Raw genomic sequence first — 23,624 nt, 5'->3', positions numbered from 1 at the left:
TCCAACTAAATGGCCCCTGGAAGCCTCACCCACAGCAGACCAAGTGTTAACTAGTCTTGAAAATTGTTGAATAAATTTTTCATGAAACCTGCAAAATGATGCCAAAAAAAAGGAACTATTGGAATACCTGCTGATCCCCACTGTTATAATGTAACTGACTTTGAAATACTAGCTAAATGGTCAGATTTGAACACAAGCAACTATTAGAGGAGCTACTTTACTACCTAAAACTGAGACTGATTGAATTTAAATCTTTTTATAATAGACATGGTGCTTATACAAACTAAACCATCTGCATTAATAAAAGCCTTCCTAAATAGTACTAAATACTCAGGATGAAGAAAATGGTACTTTTTCCTTTTTGACCAAATGCATCAAACACGAATTAGTGTACCTGTGACTTGAAGGAGCAGAGATAGTCTTGAATAGTTTTTAAATTGGTCATTAACGTGCTCTTATCCTGCAAAGTAAGAGAATAAATATTAAATCTGGCTTTGAATTATGTTTCTAATTGACCAAAGTATGTGAAAGAACAAATGTCAACTCAGTTAATAGGTAATAAAGACACGGAACTATAGAATTCAAGCCATTGAAGACAATATGCTCTTTTTCTATATATCAAATTACTTCACTTTAACTCATTGTTTCTTTCCCTATATTGACCATATTAGGTAATGAAAGTAGTAGTCAACAACAAGAATTTCAATAAACTACTTTTACAAATGTCTTGATAGTCGGTTTTCACGGAATTTCTTTTTTTTCTGTAACTTAAATGATAGAGAAACAACAAACATGGCTCTTGATTGTTTCTACAATATCCATCTCCTTGATTCTGGCATTAGGAACCTTGAGTCAAAAGCAATGGCAGAGTTAGGAGACTTGATTTAAGGGAGGCAAAAATTTGTGCCGGTAAAAGTAAAAAAGGGGCGTAGGGTTGAAGCCCCCGCAGTAGAGTAAATCTTAATTTTATTTTTCTTTTTAAGTAAATTTATTGTTCTATTAGATAAATCATAGTTACATCTTATATCAGTTCAATTAGTTGGTCTTGAAAAGAGGAAGCGGCTAAGGAGAAAATTCTGACTTTGGATAATTTGATGAAAAGAGGAAAAACTTTGGTCAACAAGTGTTTCCTCTGGAAATGCAACGCTGAAAGCTGCACGATATTCTGTTATGGTGCTCCTTCTCTACAGATTTATGGAATATGATCTACAGCTTGATGGGTATTAAATGGGTAATGGCGGACTCTATTGATAAAGAACTTTTGGCTTGGGAAGGTCTACTTTCTTACAACAAAGCTGCTTGCCTTATCCCCCTCTCTATTTTTTGGATTTTGTGGAAAGAGAGGAACAACCGTACTTTTAAGGGCATTGAAAATACTCTTGTAAATATTAGAAATAGATGGTTACACTATTTTGACTTCTTACTCTTGGGTCACAATTTACTATCCTTATAGAATATCGGCGCAGATGTTGATATGCTAATTGACATGTAATATCCTTTTATATATTGGGCGGTACCCCTTGATACCTTTTAATCCGAATCTTCTTTTATTTCAAAAAAGAAAATTAGTTGGTCTTGAAAAAATTAGAAATATAAGGTGTTAAAGAAGAATTTCATTTTATTTAATGTAAAAAATCTCTGAATATCTTGTCTTAGCCTAGGTAATAAATAGGTCTCTACAATCTGTCTTGGTGTGTAAGAGAGGATTTCAATATATGTAGGTATCCAGATGGGAGCATAGGAGGGAATAGAATGACTACACAAATGGAAAATTTTAATAATTTTATAGAGGAATGAAAGGTGAGAGATCCCCCCTATGTAATTGTTAATTTACTTGGTCAGTTGATAGACAAGGGATTTTGTCATCACACTTGATCGGTTTATAATCTCTATGCACTACAAGTAATCTTTTTTAGAAGGGGATGGAGAAGAAAGTGGTCAAGATGCGAGAGAGCTGGAAGGTGGTTTTTCTCTCTAGGAGATAGAGTAACTTTGATCCAAGCTTATTTCTGCTATTTGGGGCATCTACTCGGAAAAGAATACTAGAATTTCAAGCATCATTTTCAAACACAAACCACCTGTTCGGGACAGGAGAATTTCTTTGGTTTGCTTTGGGCTAAAGCCCACAGGTTTCTTCAAAGGAATGCCTTCATCAACTTTTCACTGGGATTGGAGCTCCAGGCAGTTTATCTTACATTTTCTATTTCTTGTTTTTTGGGTGAAGGATTCTTTATCATCTCCTCTTTTTGAAATTCTCTTCCCCTTCATTAAGTTCTTTTATTTAAAAAATGAATTAAAGTTATCTGGAATTAAGATATTTTCCATACCTGATCTAAACATTTATCACCAAACGTACGAGTTGAGATCCACTCCTCTAGCAATGCCTAAAAAGAAGGGAAAAGATTCAAAGTTAAAAGCATCCTGGTAGGAAACAAAAAATTCAAATTTGAGAGAGAACTAACATTGACCTTCTCAGATTCCAGAAATTAGGACTTATGTCCATTTATTGGAAGGAATAGTAACCTATTATCTCATATATTGTGTGCTTAGCTAGTACACACCAAATATCAATAGCTATTTGCTTTTTTCCCTTTCAGCAAATAGATATACCTTTTGTTCATTTTACATACCCCAGTTTGCAGGCATTTGATCACCTTGTAATTTTCTTCTCAAACAATATAAGAGGACAGAATATCATCCATATGGCTGCTGACTATATGAATATTATGTTCTTCAATTTTAATTTTTTAATGATTGTTTTAGATCAAAGAAGAACTATTATTAGGATAAAAGAAGCAAAGAATTCAAAAAAGGGGGAAAGGAGTACCCCAGAGCAACCTCAACAACACAAAAACAAAAGCAAGAACAAAATCAGTACAAGATAGCAGCCTTGGTATCTTTGCAAAATAGCTAAAGAGACACCCTCCCCCTGGAAATTTTTTTTCCCACTGTATCCTGCATTTCAAGGCTACCATTTCTAACACAACAACCATCGGGATTCAGTGAAGACAAAACATAAAGCTAGTGAAGTTAAAGCTTTTCACATAAATTTCTCTCAAAAGTTATATAAGTAACAATGGCACCTTATGATCAAATTCAGCCATCTTCAGAACTAGAGGAATAATAATTGGTTCAGGACCAGATCTTTCTTTCTGTACATGAGGTTTCCCGTCCATTTTTGTATCTTTAGAAGTTTCAACTGCAAGGATAAAATCAACAGTTAATGAACAACCACATCAAAGTTTTTTCATTCTTTGGAATCTATACATTTATACAGACACATTCCACAATTCTGATAACAGGAAATTCAAACATGTTAGCAGAATTAAGAAAATATAACCTTTATGGTCTGAAACGTTTTCTGCTAGGTCTACAGTCTTTAGAGAAGCAGCAACTTTGTTCAGCAGGTCAGAAGATGGCCCTTCTGAGCCCATATGCTCAGAAATGTTGTTTATTTCATTATGACTTCCACAGAGACCACTAGAACTATTTCCGTTTTGTGCCACAGGATTATCGTCTGATGCAACAGACGCAGAGTTAGCGTTTATCTCCTTCACTTTTTCTGGCACATTAGCTGGTGATTTGTTCTCTTCATCCATTAAATAGATGCTTGGGTCCAAATGTATACCCTGTCAGTATCAGCGTAAACAATATCATGCGGCAAGCCCTGGAGAGTAGAAGTCTCCTATTTTTCTATATTCAAATTAAAGAAGCCATAATTTTATTGATTAGATGCTGAACAACTGTGGTACATCACTACCCTGGACTTTCCAACAACAAAAGCTCATTCAAATTCTTCGATATCAATAACATATACAAGAAACTTTTAATACACATTGACTATGCACATCATTCCTTGGTGGGGGTTCGTCTCATCATGTTGCTAAATGCAGGAAACCGTGTTTGATTAGACATATTATGGATCACAGAAGGTGAAAGACACCATCTGAGCATCTCAAAATACAGTCTGGTGTTTTGAGCTTTGAAACTGTAAAGAATATCATTTCCCTAGGTCTCCTCTCATATAGTAGGCCGCTTTTCGTATGTGAACGTACTCTCCAAGTTTCAATTCCTATCCTTAGTGTGTGCTTATGTATATGTACATAGATATATGTATATATGCGTATACATATCTATATGGTCATAAATGTGTGACATCCAACTCAAACTGTCATTATCTCACTGCAGAGAGTTTATACATATCTTTTGCATGCCAAAGACTAATATTTTCTCTTACTTTTGAGTTATTCACACGTAATTGTCTACCCACAGTTTGATGCTAAAGTAAAAAATTTTCGAACTGACAAACCTGGTTGGTTACAGAGAGGTGGGGGACACTGATTTCTCGACTAAAATGATTTGGAAGGCAAAAGCTCCACCAAGACTCTCTATCTTTGCCTTGGAAGCAGAAAAGGAATGTATTGAATATTGATCATCTGATGAAAAGAGGAAAAACTATGGTGAATGTAAGCTTCCTTTGCAAAAGTGATGCTGAGACTTGCAACCACATCCTGCTCTGGTATCCATTAACTTACAATCATTGGACTTTGGTCTATGGTCTTATGGGCACCAATTGGGCTATTGCAGGGTTAGTGAAAAGCGAGTTAATGGCTTGGGAGGGGCTTAGTAAGAAGAATAAGTTTTTTTGGCTTATTCTTTTGTCCATTTTTTGGGTGATTTGAAGAGATAGAAACAAAATGACTTTTGAGGGGAGGGAAGAGCAAATTATTAATATTAAAGATAGGTAGTTTCATTATTTTGATTATGTGGTTTTGCGACATAACTTAGATTGGAGATTTTGGGGTCATTGTATTTATACTTACTTACATGTAATTTTTTTTGTAAACGGGTGGCGCCGCCTTATCATGGTGGTATATGGTGTAAGGATAGGTCTTTGAGAGAGGCATTTCCTTTTATCTATTCAAATGTGCTCTTCAAGGAGGCAAGGGTTTGCAATTTGTTTAGAGATGTTTGGTTGGAAGGTGGTTGAGCATTGATGTCCAAAAAGTTGAATGATTGGGAGATCAATGGTTGGATTTCATTTCTTACCAGGGATGAGATTTCATCTACCCAACCAACCTTAAAGGACATACTAGTGTAGAAACTCTAGGAGTCGCAGTTTTACAATTCAATTTTATTTGGGCGCAAAATCACCAAGTTTTACCAGCACTTGTACATCAAGGAAGAAATATTAGGCCTTTAATAAGGGTTTATCGGTAGCTCATTAGTACTGCCATAGTTGAGCAAATTGAAAGAAAGTTTGAGACATTTGGAAAACTATTTGGGCAATGTATACATAGAAAGCCCCTAGCCCAGATGGATTTGCGGGAGCTTCCTTCCAGTCTTGTTGCAACATTTTAAAGGACGATTTGATGAAGGTATTTCAAGAGCTCTATTTGAATGGAAAAATATGTCAAAGTATGAACTCAACTTTCATCACCCTCATACCTAACAAAGACAAATCAAACAGGGTATCAGACTATTGTCCTGTCAATTTAGTGACTAGTGCCTACAAAATAATAACTAAGATTTTGTTACTACGGCTTAATGAAGTTTTGGATGACACCATACATCAAATCAAAGTACTTTTATTGGAGGAAGAGAAATTATGGACACTTCCTTTATAGTAAACGAATAGGTAGAACATATGCAAAGAGTGAAAAAAGAAGGGTTGGCCTTAAATTAGATTTTGAAAAGGCTTATGATAGGGTAAATTGGATCCCTAGACTTAGCGATAAATTGCAAGGGTTTTGGATTAGATGAAGAAGTTTGACGAAAGATGGCTTGTAATCTGTCTCTTTTGCAGTCATAATAAGTGGTAAGGCCTAGGAGTGGTTTCAAGGTGCTTGGGGTATAAGGCAAAGAGATCCTTCATCTCTATTTCTTTCTACCTTGGCAGTGGATGATTTGAGTAGAATGCTAACAAACGGACTGAAAAGACCGCAGTTGAAGGCTTTATGATTGGTAAAGATAGAATTGAGGTGTCTCACCTTCAATTCATAGATGACACAAAACTATTCCTATCACATGATAATAGATCAATTGTCAATGCAATCATATTGGGGAGTGTGTTTGAGCATATGCCAAGACTCTGCATTAACATGGCTAGATACGTTGGTGTTAAATACCATATTTTATTATTTTATTATTTAATTAGTTAATTATTTAATTATTTAGTATTATGTAATTAGCATTTTATGAAAATAATAATCTCATATTATTAGAATTCTAGTAAAATAAAAAAAATATTATTAATAGATTAGAAATTCAATAAATACCCTAAATGTAATAATCTAAAGGGTGAGAAATAAAATTATATTTTTTCTCCTAAAATTCTACATGGTATCAGAACCAAATAAAACTATTTTAGGATTCCACTTTAGAGTTCTTTCCAAACCTTAAACTAGCACAATATGCTGAGTTGGTACCTTTTTATCCTGATCTACTCTCATCACTATCAAAAATGGATTTGAACCCGCCGATATGTTCTGTGGTGTTTACGGTGATTTTTAGCGGCGGTTCAGGCGCCAGTAAAAAAGCATAGCCGCACTATGGAGATGCTAGTAAAAAAATGCAGCCGCACTCTGGAAGCATCAGTAAAAAGCTGCAGCCGCACTCTGGAGGCGTCGGTAAAAAACTACAGTCGTACATCTGCAGATGCTGGTAAAAAAGGCCGCATCATTCAGTATCTACGCACATTCAGAGATTTTTGCGGAGAAGACGAGCCAAGCCAACTTCGAACTGTTTTTTCAGTCAATTTCGAGCCGTTTTAGAGACGAGTATGAACCGTTTTAGAGCCTAATCCAAATCGTTTTAGAACCAAATCTAAGTTGTTTTAAAGTCGAGTCGAGCCATTTTGAGCCAAGTCGAGCCGTTTTAGAGTCGAGTCAAGCCGTTTTGAGTCGAACTGAGCCATTTTGAGTCGAGTCAAGCGCATGTACGTCTCTGGTAGATTCCATGATGACTCTTCATAACTTGATTTGCAAGTTAACCATGTGCGATATCCCTGCACCAACTTGAGAGGGGGTGTTGAATACTATATTTTATTATTTAATTATTTAATTATTTAATTATTTAGTATTATGTAATTAGAATTGTATGAGAATTATAATATCATATTATTAGAATTCTAATAAAATAAGAATTTCCTTATTAGTAGGTAAGGAATTCTATAAATACCCCAAATGTAACAAGGAATTCTATAAATACCCCAAATGTAACAATTTAAAGGGTAAAAAGTAAAATTATATTTTTTCTCCTAAAATTCTATAGTTTGGTATGCGAAAATGTGACAAATGGTATAGTGAGCAACCTAGTTAAGGCAATAGGATGGGCAATCTTACCATCGCCGATTACACATTTAAGCAATCCTTTAAGCAATAATCCCAGATGTAAGTCATTTTAGTATGAAGTGGTAATAAAGTGTATATGTAGTTAGAAATTTGGAAAGGGGGTCTTGTTTACGGGGGGTACATGTTACACTAATTTAGACATGCTTATCTATTATCCTAGTTCACTATATATCTTTGTTTAAGGTTCCAACACTAGTGACCCAGTGTTCAGAGGGGGTGATAAGGAGCTTTTCATGGGTAGGGAATGGAGAGAAGAGAAGAAATCATTTAGTAAAATGGGGAGGTGCATTGTAGGTTTAGAACTTTTAGAGAGTTAGACACTGGGAACCTAAACTTAAGAAATATGTCATTATTGGTCAAGTCACTATGACACTTTCAACAAGAACCAAATTCCTTTTGCCATAAAATGATCAAAAGTGTTCATTGGAATCAGTGGAATGGTTGGGATTCATTGTCTACCAGATCCATCCAACATAAAAGTCCATAGAACGTCATTTCCAGTTTCCTAAACCTTTATATGCCTCTTACTTGATATTTTCTTTTAAAGAAAAAGTATAGTATCTATATTAGCAAGATAGCAAAAAAAGGATACCACCCATTTACAAGAGATTTACAAGTTTACTAGTGTATCAATGACATCTCCAAGATCCTCAGCCTTAATAATATCATGCCCTAACACAAGAAATTCAAAGTAATTAAACCATCTCTCTCTTAATTTCCTCATATTATTCACAACCCCCTCAAAAGTTCTCAAATTTCTTTTTTTTCCAAATAACTCAAAAAGATGGAAAGGGGAATAAGTCTTGCAATATTGGTTTTCAGTCCAACACCCCCCCAAGCCCAAACCTCATCCACAATTGAACCTAGAGAGACCCAGCAGATGCCTAATAAACCATAAACCAAATACCATAGTTCATATACAGCAAGACATTTAAGCAGAAGATGACAAAAGTTTTCCTCCTCCCCCAAACACATGAAACATCCATTCACCATTGTAAATCCCCTAGCCTTTAGTTTATCCAAAGTCAAAATGCTTTCCCGACAAGCCTCCCAAACGAAGAAGGCCATCCTAGAAAGCGCTGTAGTTTTCCAAATCAGGGTTGCCAGGAGATTGAGGGAATTATTCGTTACAAATCCCATCAGTTTACTGTAATAAGAGCACACAGAGAACTCACCATTTTTTATCCACCTCCATAACACCTGCTCCAGATCACTACTAATATGAAATTCTGAAATTTTATGCATTAGCTCTTTGTACTCCTCTACTTCCCAGTCATTCAAATTTCTAGATACAATTACAGACCGAGTACACCTGTCATTCTCCTTCGAATAGGCCTCCTCCACCAGCATATCTTTGGATTATGCAATCGCATAAATTCTTGGATAACAGAATTTTAGGCATTCCCCCTCCAATAATTGATCATGCCAAAATCTAGTGACATTACCTCTGCCCACTTTCCAAGTCATGCTCTCCTTGAAACCAGGCCATCCCATCTTGATTTTCTTCCATAAGCCTAAATCGTGCCCTCTTCTATCCAATCTTCCCGAACCTGATAGTGCACAATTCTGCCACCTGGCCAAAATAACCCTTCTCCACAGCCTTCCATCTTCTTTCAAGAATCTTCACAACCACTTTCCTTGAAGAGTTTTATTGAATTTCATCACTGATCTAATCCCCAAACCACCCCCATGATAAGGCTTCTTGACTTCATCCCACTTAACTAAGTGAAACTTCTTGTAACCCCCTCCATCACCCCAAAGGAAGCCATTGGATGGTTTCCAACCTTTTTGCAACGCTTGCCAGGATAGTCAATGTTGTGAGGTAATATACGGGTAAATTTGCAAAGGTTCTCTTTATTAGAGTGTGTCTGCCACCTTTAGACAAGAAATTTCTCTTCCACACTGCTAGTCTAGCCTCGAACATGCCTCTTACTAGATATAACGTAGAGGATGGATCTAAGGTCCTATTTTGGGAGGACAATTGGAGGGGGACAGTCGCTTGGCTACTAAATTTCCACACTTATTTCACATCCCCCCACATCACAGAAGCCCAACTGACCCCTTCTTTTGTCTTATAAATGGCACTCTAAATTGGAATTTCCATTTTTATCCAGAGTTTGAATGATAGAGACATCTAAGAACTTGATACTATGTTGAGCCAATTACAACCTTTTACAGTCCTCTCAAAGACTCTAGAATCATTGGGTACATGTACTTATAAATATCTTTTTAATCACATTACAAAAACTCTAAAAGTTATCATAGCTCATTTACCAAGACATTCTGGCAAGTCAAGGTTCATTGGATGGTGAAGGAGTTCGCGTTCACTATAATTCTGAATTGATTAAACACCAATGAGCTATTGCAAGTTCGTAGGCTTAACTGAGCTTTATATCTTGATATTATGTGATGTACCATAAAGGAGGGGAAACATATAATCATTATTTCCTCCAATATGAGGTGGCATAGAAGTTATGGATAAGGTTATTTGACACATTGTACCCTACCACGGATTTCACCTCTCTCATTGGAATGCTTCATTGATTCCAATATTGGCAGTATAGAGATAAGGAAGAAGCAAGACTGCAGCTGCAAGGAGCATTCTTTGCAGGTCTATGACAATTTGGCTGGAAACAAATCATCGAATATTTGGCAATCCTTCCGGACAGTTTTATGGGAGAGAATGACCCTTTTGGCTTCCCTATGAGCTAAGGCTCAAGGGAAATACTTTGACATCTCTCTAACTATCCTCCATAGGAACTGCGATGCAATAGTCACGTGATCAGTTGTCATTTTTTTGTCCTTCACTTTATTCTTTTATGTTTTGTTGTCCATCTTACTTTTTGTTTGGTTAGATATCTTATGTACTGCTTTTTTGTAATTTTCACTTCTCTTTATCAATAATACGTCCTTTTCTATAAAAAAAAATTAAATTTTATTACACTCACTGATAATGTTGAACAAGATATTGGATTGCTTCCTCTAGACGCAAGTGTAGAAGACCAAGACCACATGGAAATAGCTTTCTTCACATAGGAGACAACATGCAAAGGACCCCAACGGGGACAACAATGTTTCTTATGTCATGCTGATAAGGAACCCAAGCCATCTTCAAGCTTTGAGATTCATTTCAATCTCCTTAACCTCAACTAGGGATAGGTATTTCAATCAAGGATGGGCAAGGAAGGGGATTCCGACTATGAAGTATTGAAAAAAGCTTTTATTCATCATCCTACATGCCATCTTTGGGGTCACTTGATAATGTCAAACAAGATTTTGGGTTATTTTTCTTATAAGAAAGTGTCAAAGATGAAGGCCAAACTTAGAGTCGCGTTCTTAACATGGAGTGTAGAATGGAAAAGGGTCCTAACTATCGAAAACTACCAGAAGAGAGGTAGAATTTTGGTAAACAGATGCTTCTTGTGTCATGGTCATAACAAAAATACCAAGTCATCTTCTTTGTGCTCTAAAGTAGAAGGTGTTGGGATTCAATTTGGAACCTCCCTAACCTTAACGATGCTTTCATCAAGGATGACTTATGAGCATGGAAAGAGATCCCAGCTGTGAAGTGTAGAAAGAAATTTTTATGTCATCCCCAATACCATCTTTTGAATCACTTAGAAGAGAGGAAGAATAGAGCCCACTAAAATTCCTCAACGCCCTCTCACTTTAATCCTCATCATTGGCTTATTTCATAGCTTATCTAAATTTATTATATGTTTCATGGGATTAACTTTGTTGATTTAATGGATCTTTTCTCTTTATGAGAATTGTATATACCTTGAATATGGGTTATCACACCTCCTAATATCATTTCCTTTTTATATTATAATAAAACGTTTTTTTTTTTAGTTGAAAAAAAAAACACAAATGTACCTCAATTATAATTGGTTTTCCATCTTTCATTGCTTTCTTCAAATCACCAGCCAAACCTGGGAAATAAGCATTAGAAGATTTTAGAACTTTAAAAACCAAAGAAAATATGTGCTTAAAAAGTTAAAATTACCCCTGTAATTTGATATTAGAAAAATAAATAAAACACTTGCAAGACGTGGATGGCAGAACAGAAATCACCTTTTCGAACGATCCGGCATTCTCGACAAAACTCAGTAATTAATTCCTCTGAGGAGCTGAAATTCCGTGCCCATACAGGAGTTGAGGCCAATGGAGCACTAAACAGGACAAGAAAAGTGATGAAATCAGGCATCAAAATTTAGGACAACATTGCAGCTGGCATTATTAAAAATTGTAACTAACCAAAAAAACCATACAACGCACTATAAGTATTAATTTTTTTTGAAATAAAAGAGACGAAACGCACTATAGGTATTAATAAATTGAACTGTAGAAACATTTTAAAACAACTAACGACTTGTGTGCTACATATCCTCCTTGTCATAAGCACACAATTTCCATTTCACTAAACTCCATTCCACAAAAGTCTGGATTCTTTATATCATATATCTCTGAGGAAAATATCTTTAGTTACTGTTATTGGGCCATTTAGTAGAACCCCCTCTATAGGAGTATCTGAAAACAAGATGGAGCCTTGCAGCAGTGAACTCAGTCATTAAAAATAAGTAAAAAACAGAGAATCATAACATACTCTGTTGATGTTCGTAGCAATTCATAAACCATATCTGTCTGTAACAATAAATCATAGATAACAGTATCAGTGTGCATCCTGAAAATAAGTAGCCCTTGGAAAACCTTGCGCAAGTGATGAGCAAACCTGTAAAACATTCGGCAAATTTAGCCTTTGGGCAAGTTGGGTGGCTATAGTGGACTTCCCAACACAAGCAGTTCCACAGACAAGGATTACCAGAGGCACTCTTTGGTGGTGAAATCTGAAAAAAAATGACTGGAAACAGTGTCAAATATTTTAAAACTGAGAGTTACTTCTTGTCGTATCACTTTTCCTCTCTTTTAAGTAGGAAACAAGTAATACCTAATAACCACACATACATGAAATCAAATGCATTTAAATTAACCAATTTTCCTCTACATTAAAAATTAAGAACCATACTATTTCACATGATCTTGTGGAAAAGAAAAATTGTGAAGTCACATCTAACATTGCTTTATACACAGCCTCCCTCCTCTCCCCACACCCATATAGAATAGTTTTTTGTATTAAAGGGTTCTCTTTTTTTCTTTTTCTTTTTTTTTTTTTGGGCTGGGGGGGTTGGAGGGGGGGGGGAGAGGAAAGGGGCAAGAAAAAGCCTAAGAAATATATCTAAACAACTCAGAATAGGGATGGCTTCTTCCTTTCAATTACTTCTAGGAGAGGCAACTCTTGTTCTTCTTTCCTAGGGTACATTTAAAGGGAGACAACAAAGTGTATTAGTTGATTGAGCTTTTGCTTGATATCACTTTGTAAACACAATTAAAGCTTCACTAAAAGTGCAAGAAACTTCTTTGAGAAAGACGGGGACCAGTGATACCACTCTAAGATGGTGAAAGAACCCATCTTGAGTCTCGTCCTTATACTAGACCAAAGGGGCCCAACCCCATATAAAATAGTTATAAATCGGTCAAAAGATCAATGAGGTATCTCAGATCCTCTTCATAGATAAGACAATAGTCTTAAACAGAAAACTTAAGGTCTTAAAACCCCAAATCCTTAAGGCTATAAAAAGAAAAAAATAAGCCCTAAGAAGTCCCATTCCTTAACTTCCAAATGACCCACATGGTAGCAAGGGTGTAAGAAAGAGGAGATTTTTTCTGCACTCATCACTGCAAGTCCAATGCCACACCCATATCTCATCAGCCATAGAAGCCATAACCAAACTCAAGCTGAGGACTCGAGAGTCATGCAATGGCAAGGAGAGCAACACCTCAAAGAAGATGACCCTTGTCTCAAAACCCTCATGGATAGGAAACATCAATTAGCAAAAATCTTACACCTCTTTCAAAGATTATCAATAGTAAAAGTCCAACTTCACATTATCTACCAAGAAAAAAGGCAATCTTAGAAGAAGATCTAAGCTTCCACATGAACTTCCAAGGGAATCACAATGGGGCAAAAAGTAAGTGAATGATAATAGAACATTCCATTGTTAAAGAGCCACAAGCATCTAGTTTCGTCACCAGTTTATCATTCCCCTCAATGAGGAAATGGAGGCGGGAAGAGTGTTGAAGAACCTTCACATATTCATCAAACCCATTGTCATTCAGGTTTCTAGTAAAATCCACAATCCACCACCTATAGCTAGAAGATAAGGAGAAAAATTCACTCACCAATCATCTTTCCTTCTAGCAATAAAGGACAAATGGGAAAACTGCTAATCTAAGGGCCCTCCTTAACTCCAATCATCATGCCTAGAGCTCACACTATGCCCAGAACCAACTATCATCTCAATGAACTCATTTAAGTCAACCAACCAGAGTTGATTTTTTCCAAAGACCCAAGCAATGAGGGGCTTTAGAGTGTTTGACCCTTCAACTCCTGTCAACACACCAAAACACTTGGCCCTAATCACCTTCGACCAAAGACTATCCTCAGCATTCACGAGTCTATAAACCCAATGCCAAAGCAAAATTTTACTGAAACAAGTGAGGGTTCTAATGCCAAGCCCCCACCCTCTTACTCCTCAAGAAGGATAAGGAGTTTAACTCCATCCAACCCAGTAAGTGGAACTTCCTCTATGCCTCCAATAACCCACAAAAAACAGCATTTGAGTGTTTCCAATCTTTTCGCCACACTAAGATTTAAAACAAACACAAGTAATATGTTGGCAATTGGAAAGGGTAATTTTTATGAGGTTGAGTCTACCTCTTCAGGACAAGAAACCATGTTACCAACAAGCAAGCCTTCTCTCAATATGTAGACACCACAAGCTCCCCATCCTACCATATCTTTGAATCTGGCTCCTAGTGGTAACTTTAGGTACTTCCAAAGTGAAGTAGACACCTTGCACCCCCAAAATGCCAACTAGAGAATCCATACTCAAATCTTTCCTGAGAGGGGACCAACTTCGATTTTGACATGTCAATCTTAAGAAAAAAGATGGCTTAGAAAGATAAAAGAAAGGAGAGCATCACAATGGAGCTTGCAAAATAGTAGCATCATTGGTAGAAAGAAGGTGGGTCATTTCCACCACCTCGCCTCCTTCTGCCACAACCAACTCTCAACAATTTGTTGCTCCTTAGCTTTGACAAGCCTTTTGTTCAGGTTCTCCTTTTTTTGATAAAAGAAGAAATTCGACTAAAAAAGAGGGGAGAATTTTAAAATTGGAGAATGAGATATTCTCCTTATAAGTAAAACAACAAAAAAAGGCACAAATTGTTGGCACAAACGGTAGCATAATGGCCATAAGCTTTTGCCCGTAGGTTGCAAGTTCAGAAACTCCATTACAATGATAAATTGCAGGGGGATAGAGGATCAAATACAAGCATTTATCATGAACACCATTTAGTGCCAAAACCAAGCCTCCTCAACATACAAAAATGAAAATTTCAAAACATGTGATTATAAGTATTCTTTGTATCAAGTTTGCAAAATTAACCCCTTCATGCACTTCTTTTGGCCCAAGTCCCTTGTTGACTATCAATGCAAAATCCTATATTTGCCTCCAATCCACAAAAGCATGTTGAAGGAAATCCACCATAGGGTAAGCCAACCACCCCAATCTCCTATATATAACTTCTGCAATGAGTTCCTATATGCAATCTACCAAGTTAACAGGTCTGAAGTACTTTATTATTAAAAACCCCTTCAGCATTTGAAAGTAGCACCAAGAAGGTACAATTGAGGCTAAAAACAAAAGACGCCCTTTTAGAAAAAATTGGATAATACAGCCAGGAAATCATCTTTAACCACTGTCCAAGTCTTTTAAAGAGAAGCTAGATGATCCGAGCACAAGGCCTAGTGACCTTTACAGCACATGGGTTCTTTTAGAATTTCCTTCTCGGAGAATGGGTCACTCAGTCCATTCATCATTCTGTTCATTTTGGGAATGAAAGAATCAGCAAGAGAAAGACTATTTACAAATATTTTTACAATAACCCTTCGTAGCATCCCATAGCTCATCGAAGTTCTCCACAACCTAATCACCCAACTCCAACTTCTCATTGGCCTTCTTCATGTTTTCCTTCTTCTAAACTGGGCTCCAACAGTGCAATAGAACCAGCGTTCAATCGAGGTAATGAACTTCTAGTATGACATCTACTGTTGTCCCTTTTCTGTCATTACATTTTTTTGTTAGAACAAAAAGAGAAAATGAAGTCCTGGCTCCTACCAGAATCTTCATATTCATTCTCTTGTGAATTCTTCTTTGCCTTTTTGAGTCATATTGGAATGTGGAAGTTCCCCATAAAGTCAAAATCTTTATTTAGAGCACAAAACTTCACAGAATTAACACTAAGACAGGCCTCAAAGGTGGTACAAATATATATATTATATATACCTTTTTTTTTAGAAGAACCTCAAAGGTAATTTTGAATTAGAACTACTTTCCCAAATATTTAGATAGTGTTCTATAAGATTTTGAAGAATAGTACTCACTTGTTCTTGCACTGTCAAGAAGCTTCACAACTTTGGACTAAGTTGTGGCCCTCTTTTGGGAGTGTTAAGTTTGCACAACCACTCTTGATGTGTTGTTTTCTTGTAATTATTTAAAAAGTTTTGGGAAGAATTAAAGCATTAAATACTATGGGGAGGAACACCTATTCCTAGATTTTGGGTTTTATTGCTGGAACATAATGCAAGAATTCTTAACCATCATGCTAACCATATTCATGTTCTAAAAAAATACTATGGAGAGGATCACCTTTTCCTAGATATTGGGTTTTATTGCTGGACCACAATGCCAGAATTCTTAAACCATCGAGTTAACCATATTCATATTTAAAAAAAAAAAAAAAGTCATTTGGTACAGGATGATTTATATGGCTTCAAAGTAGGGAAGGACACATGACAATTTTTCAGGATTCGCCTTTATCTATTCTGCAAGAGAATGGGAGGGTATCTCTTTTTTTTTTCTATTTAAACTAGCCATCTTTCCCTCTTTTATTTGTGTATTGATTTTGTTTCTCCTTTTTTTTTTTGAAATAAAAAGTGTAAAGTATTATTCACAAGGAACCAAAAATGGGGAGTACCACCCATGTATAAAACCTCTACAATGAAGTTAGAGCATCAATGACATCCCCAAAATCTCCATCACTAATGATGTCATGACCTAGCACAATTGACCCAAACAAGTGTATCCATCTATCAATTAATATATTAGAACTACTCTCTATGCTATCAAAATCCTTTCTATTCTACTCTTTCTAATTGACCCAAAAAACGGTCAAAGGGATAAAGCTAGCAATGTTTCTTTTTACATATAAACCATCCCAAGCCCAAATCTCCCCCCAACCAAACCCGAAATAACCCAATTGATACCTAACCACCCATAAATCCTGCACCATAGGTTAGAAACAGTAGGACACCACAGTAGTAGATGATTGCAAGTTTCTTCAGCCTTAAAACAGCAGTAGCAAACAATTTACAATAATCGTGCCTTTACTTTTCAACCTGTCCAAAGTAAGGATTCTTTCCCAGCATGCCTCCCATGCAAAAAAAGCAATGCGTGGAGGAATTTTAGTCTTCCAAATCAGCTTAGCAGGGAAAAATCTTCTGTTTTCAGCACCCATCTCATTTAAGAACTTATAATATGAAGTGACTGAAAATATTCCATTTTTTTCCAGATTCCATACCACCTGGTCATCACTATCCGACACCTGCACAGATTCAAGAGTAGACATCAAGTCTTCAAACTCTTCAACCTTCCAATCATTCAAATTCCTCTTAGTATTAATTAACCATACCGTGTGCCCGTTAGTTACCCTGTAAGCCTCCAAAACAGTCATATCTTTGGATTTTGTTTCTTCTTATATAAGAACACCATATCCTCATTCCTCATACTCACTTTCCATCCTTTTTATTACTAAAAAAAATCAAAAGATGGTATTTCTATCTATAGTTGTTGCAATTTACTTATCAGCTAGTCCAGAACCCATGTCCTTGTTACCAAAATGGTCAACTCTAGCAGAACAAAAAAAGATCAACAGGTCCTCTTTCTATTGAGACTTAATCTACAATCTACTCATCCTTTGACACAGCAAAAGAATAATTAAAGAAATGAAGGGAAAAAACAGAAAAGAAAAGATGCCATAGTTGTCCATAATAAATAGATGCTTCAAAGATCATAGCGGATACTTGATAATGATAACAAACAAAAACCAAAACAATTTACATGGAGGCAACATGGTAAAACTTGACTTGTAAAAGCAAAAAGAACTCATTAAACTTTTGCAAAAGGACAAAGTGTTGTAAGACTCAAAAAATAATAGGTAGCAAATTGTAATGAGAATGTAAAAACTCAGCATTCAAGGCAAAGATTGTATAGATTTAAACTGGAAAAGATGAAGTTGAGGGGGGTGGAAGTAAGATCTAGTTTCTTAGAAGCGTACTGACCTGGTCATCATCTTGTAGCGACTTATATACTCTTCTCCATAACCTCGCCGCTCCATAAGCTGAACATATCATCACATGAGAATATTCCAGTTAGAGGTGGGATATTTTCATAAAAAGTAGTATCCCTTATTGAATTTGTATTGTCAGATAAGGTATTTTCTAAATTAGCTTCCCTACGTAACTTTCAAAGGGTATTATAGTTGGAGAGAAATGCTAGGATGTTCACATATGTGTTCCCCTCAATTCTTTCACATGGGACTAGGTTTTATGTGTACAAAGCGTGTTAAATTATTTTATAAAATTAAATTTATAATATTTTTCCTACTATAAATTAATTGTAAAATCAATTAAAAACAACATATTACATTGTTATACATGTTATGTATAAGATTGTGTCATAAATATTATTATAATAATTTAATTTAACTTTTATGTACTTGTTATGTAAATCTTTATAAATTAACATTTTCTTTCTTCAATCAATTCTTTAAATTTCCTAAGAAAGCATATTTTGATACTAAACAGAAATTATTATCGAGTATCATCTAAATAGACATAATCAGTTACTTATTTAATAAAATGGACATTTTATCAAGGCTAGAGGAATGATTGAAGCTAGAGGAATTATGACTGAGATGAGAAAATGGAGATTTGCAAGAGAACCAATTAGAAGACTCCAACATCCACAGTTTGCCATCAGGTAAAAGAGAAGCACAAAAAGGCATAAGTTTTAGGCAAGGAAGTCATCTCTTATATTCTCAACCATAGAGATCTCGAAAGAATAATAAATTCCAAGAGGTTTGCCCATCAACTCTGATAAAGGAAATGACTTATGACATCATGATGATGTGAAGAAAGATTATAAAGCCAAGGGGAAAATTTAACCAGGAAGATTTCTAAGCCATAGATCTTCATAGAACAAACACAGGAGACATTTTTTTTTTTTTGAAATAAAAAGTGTGAAGTATTTATTGATGAGGTACTAAAAAATGGATACCGCTCATGTATAAAAGATTAACAATATAGTTAAGATGTAGATGACATTCCCAAAATCTTCATTTATAATAATGTCATGTTCTAACAAAATAAACCCAAAATAATGCAACAATCTATCTCTCAATCTATACAATTCTATCTCTTTGCTCTCAAAAGCCATAGAATTTCTCCCCTTCCAAAGCATCCAAACTCTCCTTCAAAAGCACGCAAAAAATGGTCAATGGAATTAGTTTAACACCCTTCTATTAATATGTATACCTTCCCACACCCACATTTCCTCTCTTACAGACCCCGACATCATCCAACTGATACCTAATAAGCTATAGATCATGCTCCATAAACCAAAGGCCGTAGGACACCACAGCAATAAGTAATTACAGGATTCTTCTGCTTTTATGCATAAATAGCATCTGTTTGGTAGAATCAGACCCCCTAGATCTCAACTTATCAATGGTTAAGATGCACCCCTTGCAAGCTTCCCAAGCAAAAAATTGCCATGCTAGGGAGCCCCTTAGCTTTCCACATCTGCTTCACCGGGAAATTGGGATTCCTATCACAATCAACCCTCATTAAATGTTATAGTAGGATTTTACAGAGAATCCACCATGCTTTTCCAGTTTCCAAATCACCCGGTCCTCCTCAGTATTAACCTGCTGATCCGTTGTAGCTACAAACACGGGAGACATAGCCACTTTTAATCAAATAGGAGGGATGAAAGTGTCATAAAACTGCAAAATGGCTTTCCAGGGGCTCCTGCAAGTATATGTATTCTTGGCTACAGAACCTCGCCCATTCTTCTGCAACACATACTCTTTTTTCAGATGTAAAAAAAAAGCATTTTTAGAACAAACAAAACAAATCACAAAACTAGAGGACAAGATATCCCTTCTTTCATAGAAAATGACGTATTATTAAGAAAAGAAAGAGAAGAATACAAGTATGAAGAAAAAAGTATCCTCCACTAAAACCAAAAAAAGAAAGGCGAAAGAAGATCATATCAAGGAGAAGAGGTCGGTAGGACAAAAGATTCTCCTGATGAAAAGGAAAATCCATCAAAGGAGAAAAGAATTCTAATCAAAAAGACTGGTACTACTCTTAACCAGCTTGTGCCACAGATAACAAAGTCCCGAACGAAAACATCTATAAAAACAGTTTTTTTTAAAAAAAATAAAAAAGTACAGTATTAAAGGCATTAAGGGGATACATATCGTATACAAAAATATTTACATATCAATTAAAACATCAATTAGATCCAAAGTCCTCCCAAAAATAAAGAGGGTCATTCTTAATCAAAAAACTTAGGGTATGTAACCACATATCCTTTCTACAATAAAAGTTAAAACAGTACCCTCAAAAGTTTTCCTATTTTTTTATTTTAAATATCAAAAGTTTTCCTGTTTCTTTCTTTTCATATAATCTAAAAAGTAGCTAAAGATATAAGACCAAGTTGACTATTATACTCCTTAGAACTGCAAATACTCCGCCAAGCCCAAGGTTCCTCTTTGATCGATCTAGCCACAACCCAATTTATCCTCAGCAAACTGTCAGCCAAACTCCACAATTTATAAGACTCCAGGAACTAGAGTAAGAGATGGTTAACTGTCCCTGTGACGCCTTTGCACATGTAGGACCCATTCACAATCTTCCTTTTTCTTTTGACCCATACTCTTTTACAGAAGAACTCAAGAAACGTTTGCAGAGGAAGGGATACCCACACCAAAATAAAAATATCAAAAAGCTTAATCTAGATCCTCCAAGCTGGTGATTGTCAACATGCCTTCCTTGGGGATGGACAGATTCTGGACCAGGGATCTTGTGTAAAATTGACATGGAAAAAGCCTACAATTATGTGACCTGGAACTTTGTGCTTTACATGCTAGAAAAATTAGTATTTGGAGATAAATGGGGGAGATAGATTAAGGTGTGAATTGTATCGGCGTCCTTTGCAATTATGGTTGACGGGGGGGGCCCATCCAGTTTCTTTTGGGTGAGAGCTATCAGACAGAGAGACCCCTTATTACTGCTACTTTTCATTGTGGTAATGTAGGCGCTGAATAAACTACTCCTCAAAGCAAAGGAGGTGGGTTCTATTCAGAGGTCTGAAAATTGAGAAGAGTGTTAGGAAGTCAATTTCCTAAAAAGTACCTAAAGATGCCGTAGGGAGCCAAATTTACAGAGGTTGCTACTTGGGATCTTGTGGTGAGTAGAGTGGTTGGTTGGGTGGAAGAGAAGGCTTCTTTTTGGAGGGAGGTTGACTCTTCTCAGAAGCACTCTAGCGAAAATCCCCATCTACCTAATCATTGAACATGATACCATCTGAGGTGGCTAACAAATCAGAAAGGACTCAATATATTTTCCTTTCGGGTGACAATTTTGGAAAGAGAGTATCATCTAATGGCTTGGGAAAGACTGAAATAACCAATTCAGTAGGTTTGGCTTGGGTTTGAGATTGCTAGTAGGTTTAATGGAGATGTTCATGGTAAGTGGGTATGGAGGTTTATGGGGGAGTAAGTCAATCTTTGGAGGAGGGTCATCAATGTAAAATATGTGGAAGATATGGGTTGGTTGTCTAAATTCCAGAAAGGCCCATGTGGAGTAGGGTTGTGGAAGAAAATCTATTCAAGGCAAGGCAATTTCCAAGGATGTGCAAAATGGAAAGTAAGTGAGATTCTAGATGGATGAGTGGGCGGAGGCATGAAGACGATTTTAGCTTAGAAGTAGCCTAACATCTTTGTTGTTGCTCGTCATAAGGATGCTACTGTTGAGAAGTTCTTGGTGGGTACTCAAGGTTGTGAAACATGGTGTACAGAACTGATTAGGAACTTGAACGATTGGGAACGTTGGATGATGTGAAGCTATTGGAGCCCATCTCGTTGATCAAGGGAATGGCTCGAAAGTGGAATACTTATTTGGAAGTTGAATTCCCCAGCATTTTCAGAGTAAGATGCTTTTTTTTTTTTTGAAATAATCCCAATACGAGCACTTGAGCAATGCTAGATGTGAGCAGGAGGACTTCCCAACTATTCTTATTTAGAAGGTTAAGGAGAGTCCAAGTATGGCTTTCTTCTCTTGAGATGCATTCTAACCTTGAATAAGCTAATTAGGAGGGGGAACATTCTTGTGGATGGATGTTACTGATGCAAGAGAGATGAAGAATGCTTCAGTCATATTCTTTCTTGATGCCCGTTTTTATTTTGTCTTTGGAGTTGAGTGTATGGCTTGTTGGTTTTTAACTAGGTTGTTGCTAGCTTGGTTAAGGAGGAACTCCGAGCTTGGAAGGACATCCATGGGGATAAGAGGCTTGGAATTATCCTTCTGGCTACCTTTTGGGCCCTTTGGTAGGAAAAGAACAAGAGAGGTTTTGAGAGTATAGAATCTAATTTGACAAGTGCAAAGACTATTGGTTCCGGATTCTAGGTTTTTAATTAAGAGTCAACCGCTGCTTACTAGTGATGATCTTGGAGACCTAATAGATGTTTTGATTAATTTATCAATGCTTGGTATACAGGTTGCACTTCCTTGGTTCTTGTGAGTAATTTCATATATTATTTCCAAAAGATAAAATAAAAAATCACAGTATTCACCATTTTCACATCTACCATTGAGGAAACCAAAAAAAAGCTCTAGTTTTGACTATCTTCATTGCATGATAACAGGAAGACATACCTTAAATAAATTAGCTTCCAGATCAGATTGAGAGCTGTAAATAATGTAGAAACTGATTATTAGCGCCCCTGAATGCAAGCAAACATCTTCTTAGAAAAAGGGATAAGGAGGGATGGCATACACATCCAGAAGACTGTTGTCTATGAGCAGCTTCTTGAGTTCAAGCGCAATTTTAATAGCAACATGATTGGGAATCTGAAACCATGAGGTTAATGTAATGGTAAACAGTTTTTGAAGATGTGATTATGACTCCTTATTCACACTATTTCAATACATAAAACAAAAGAATAAAAGAAAGAAAATACCACAGCCACTTCCAAAAATATTTCCACTCTTTCTCAAAATATAATATTGGCAAGGCCCTTGCAGATCATACAAAATTAAAAGTGTCTTGAAAAAAGAATCTAGAAGATAGCTAAAACAAAAAAAGCACTTAAAATTTGCTAATTCACAGGTGATGATAAATGGTGCAAAATTTAGGAATCAATAATGTGCTCATGACACCAGAAGAAGGAAGGTCATCCTCTGTAACTAATCATCATCCTTTTCCAATAAAAATTTGGCAACTAAGACATCTATATGTTACAATCAAATACTGGGTGTAGCAAATGTAATAGGTGTAGTTCAAACTTGGTTAATCAACTGCCATATGTTGCCACCATTAATTTGAGTTCCATGGATGTAACATGCTGTAGTCTAATTTCAGTTGGCAACTTTAATATTAAAAACTTTAATATTCTCTTCACAACCAATTGGACCATAATGGAATAGGATTTGAACGATCAATATGAAGTAACACAACAACCAGAATTTTAGCAGGTACCCTAACCAAACATAAGCATATATCAACTTGCAAAAATATGCATCTATATTGAACAAAGTTGAGATTATCAAAGACCTTCGTGACAGTTAACATTCTGCTGAGCAAAAATCTGGACAAAACGTAGTAGTGATCAGCATTATCCCCCAACCACACCTTGACCTGTAAAACATCACACACGAACACACGCGTGGATAGCACCAAAAATGGTCCAAAACAACACGGTTAACTGAATTGAATTAAACAAAGTCCTCTATGCAACATAACTCATAAGAATAATATTTGAGGAGAAGGATTTCTTCTAAAATCCAGCTCAGTTAACTCAGTT

At 36.1% G+C, this 23,624-nt stretch overlaps 1 protein-coding gene across 7 annotated transcripts in view; it reads right to left on the bottom strand.

Annotated features, from left to right (window-relative positions):
- LOC110810078 (P-loop containing nucleoside triphosphate hydrolases superfamily protein) overlaps nucleotides 1-23,624 on the bottom strand; it is a 40,036-nt gene that overhangs the window by 15,867 nt on the left and 545 nt on the right. For 6 of the 7 annotated variants that reach the window (XR_015816376.1, XR_015816377.1, XR_015816375.1 and 3 more), the window contains exons 2-13: nucleotides 23,375-23,458; nucleotides 22,598-22,671; nucleotides 22,477-22,510; nucleotides 17,815-17,873; nucleotides 12,085-12,199; nucleotides 11,959-11,996; nucleotides 11,427-11,524; nucleotides 11,229-11,284; nucleotides 3,341-3,629; nucleotides 3,084-3,199; nucleotides 2,328-2,384; nucleotides 395-460 (exon numbers count right to left, since the gene is read on the bottom strand). Coding sequence is in view for 4 of the 7 variants with exons in the window: in XM_088211542.1 (XP_088067668.1) it covers nucleotides 395-460; nucleotides 2,328-2,384; nucleotides 3,084-3,199; nucleotides 3,341-3,629; nucleotides 11,229-11,284; nucleotides 11,427-11,524; nucleotides 11,959-11,996; nucleotides 12,085-12,199; nucleotides 17,815-17,873; nucleotides 22,477-22,510; nucleotides 22,598-22,671; nucleotides 23,375-23,458 (1,086 nt within the window). In the remaining 3 variants the exon portion in view is untranslated. The remainder of the gene's footprint in view (nucleotides 1-394; nucleotides 461-2,327; nucleotides 2,385-3,083; nucleotides 3,200-3,340; nucleotides 3,630-11,228; nucleotides 11,285-11,426; nucleotides 11,525-11,958; nucleotides 11,997-12,084; nucleotides 12,200-17,814; nucleotides 17,874-22,476; nucleotides 22,511-22,597; nucleotides 22,672-23,374; nucleotides 23,459-23,624) is intronic. The other variant, XM_088211543.1, reaches the window with a different exon arrangement.

Source organism: Carica papaya, chromosome 9 (genome assembly GCF_054855325.1).
Source record: "Carica papaya isolate Zhongbai chromosome 9, ASM5485532v1, whole genome shotgun sequence".
NCBI classification, from domain to species: domain Eukaryota; kingdom Viridiplantae; phylum Streptophyta; class Magnoliopsida; order Brassicales; family Caricaceae; genus Carica; species Carica papaya.
Note: the sequence above shows the minus strand (reverse complement) of the source record. Positions and strands in the feature narration are given on the sequence as shown.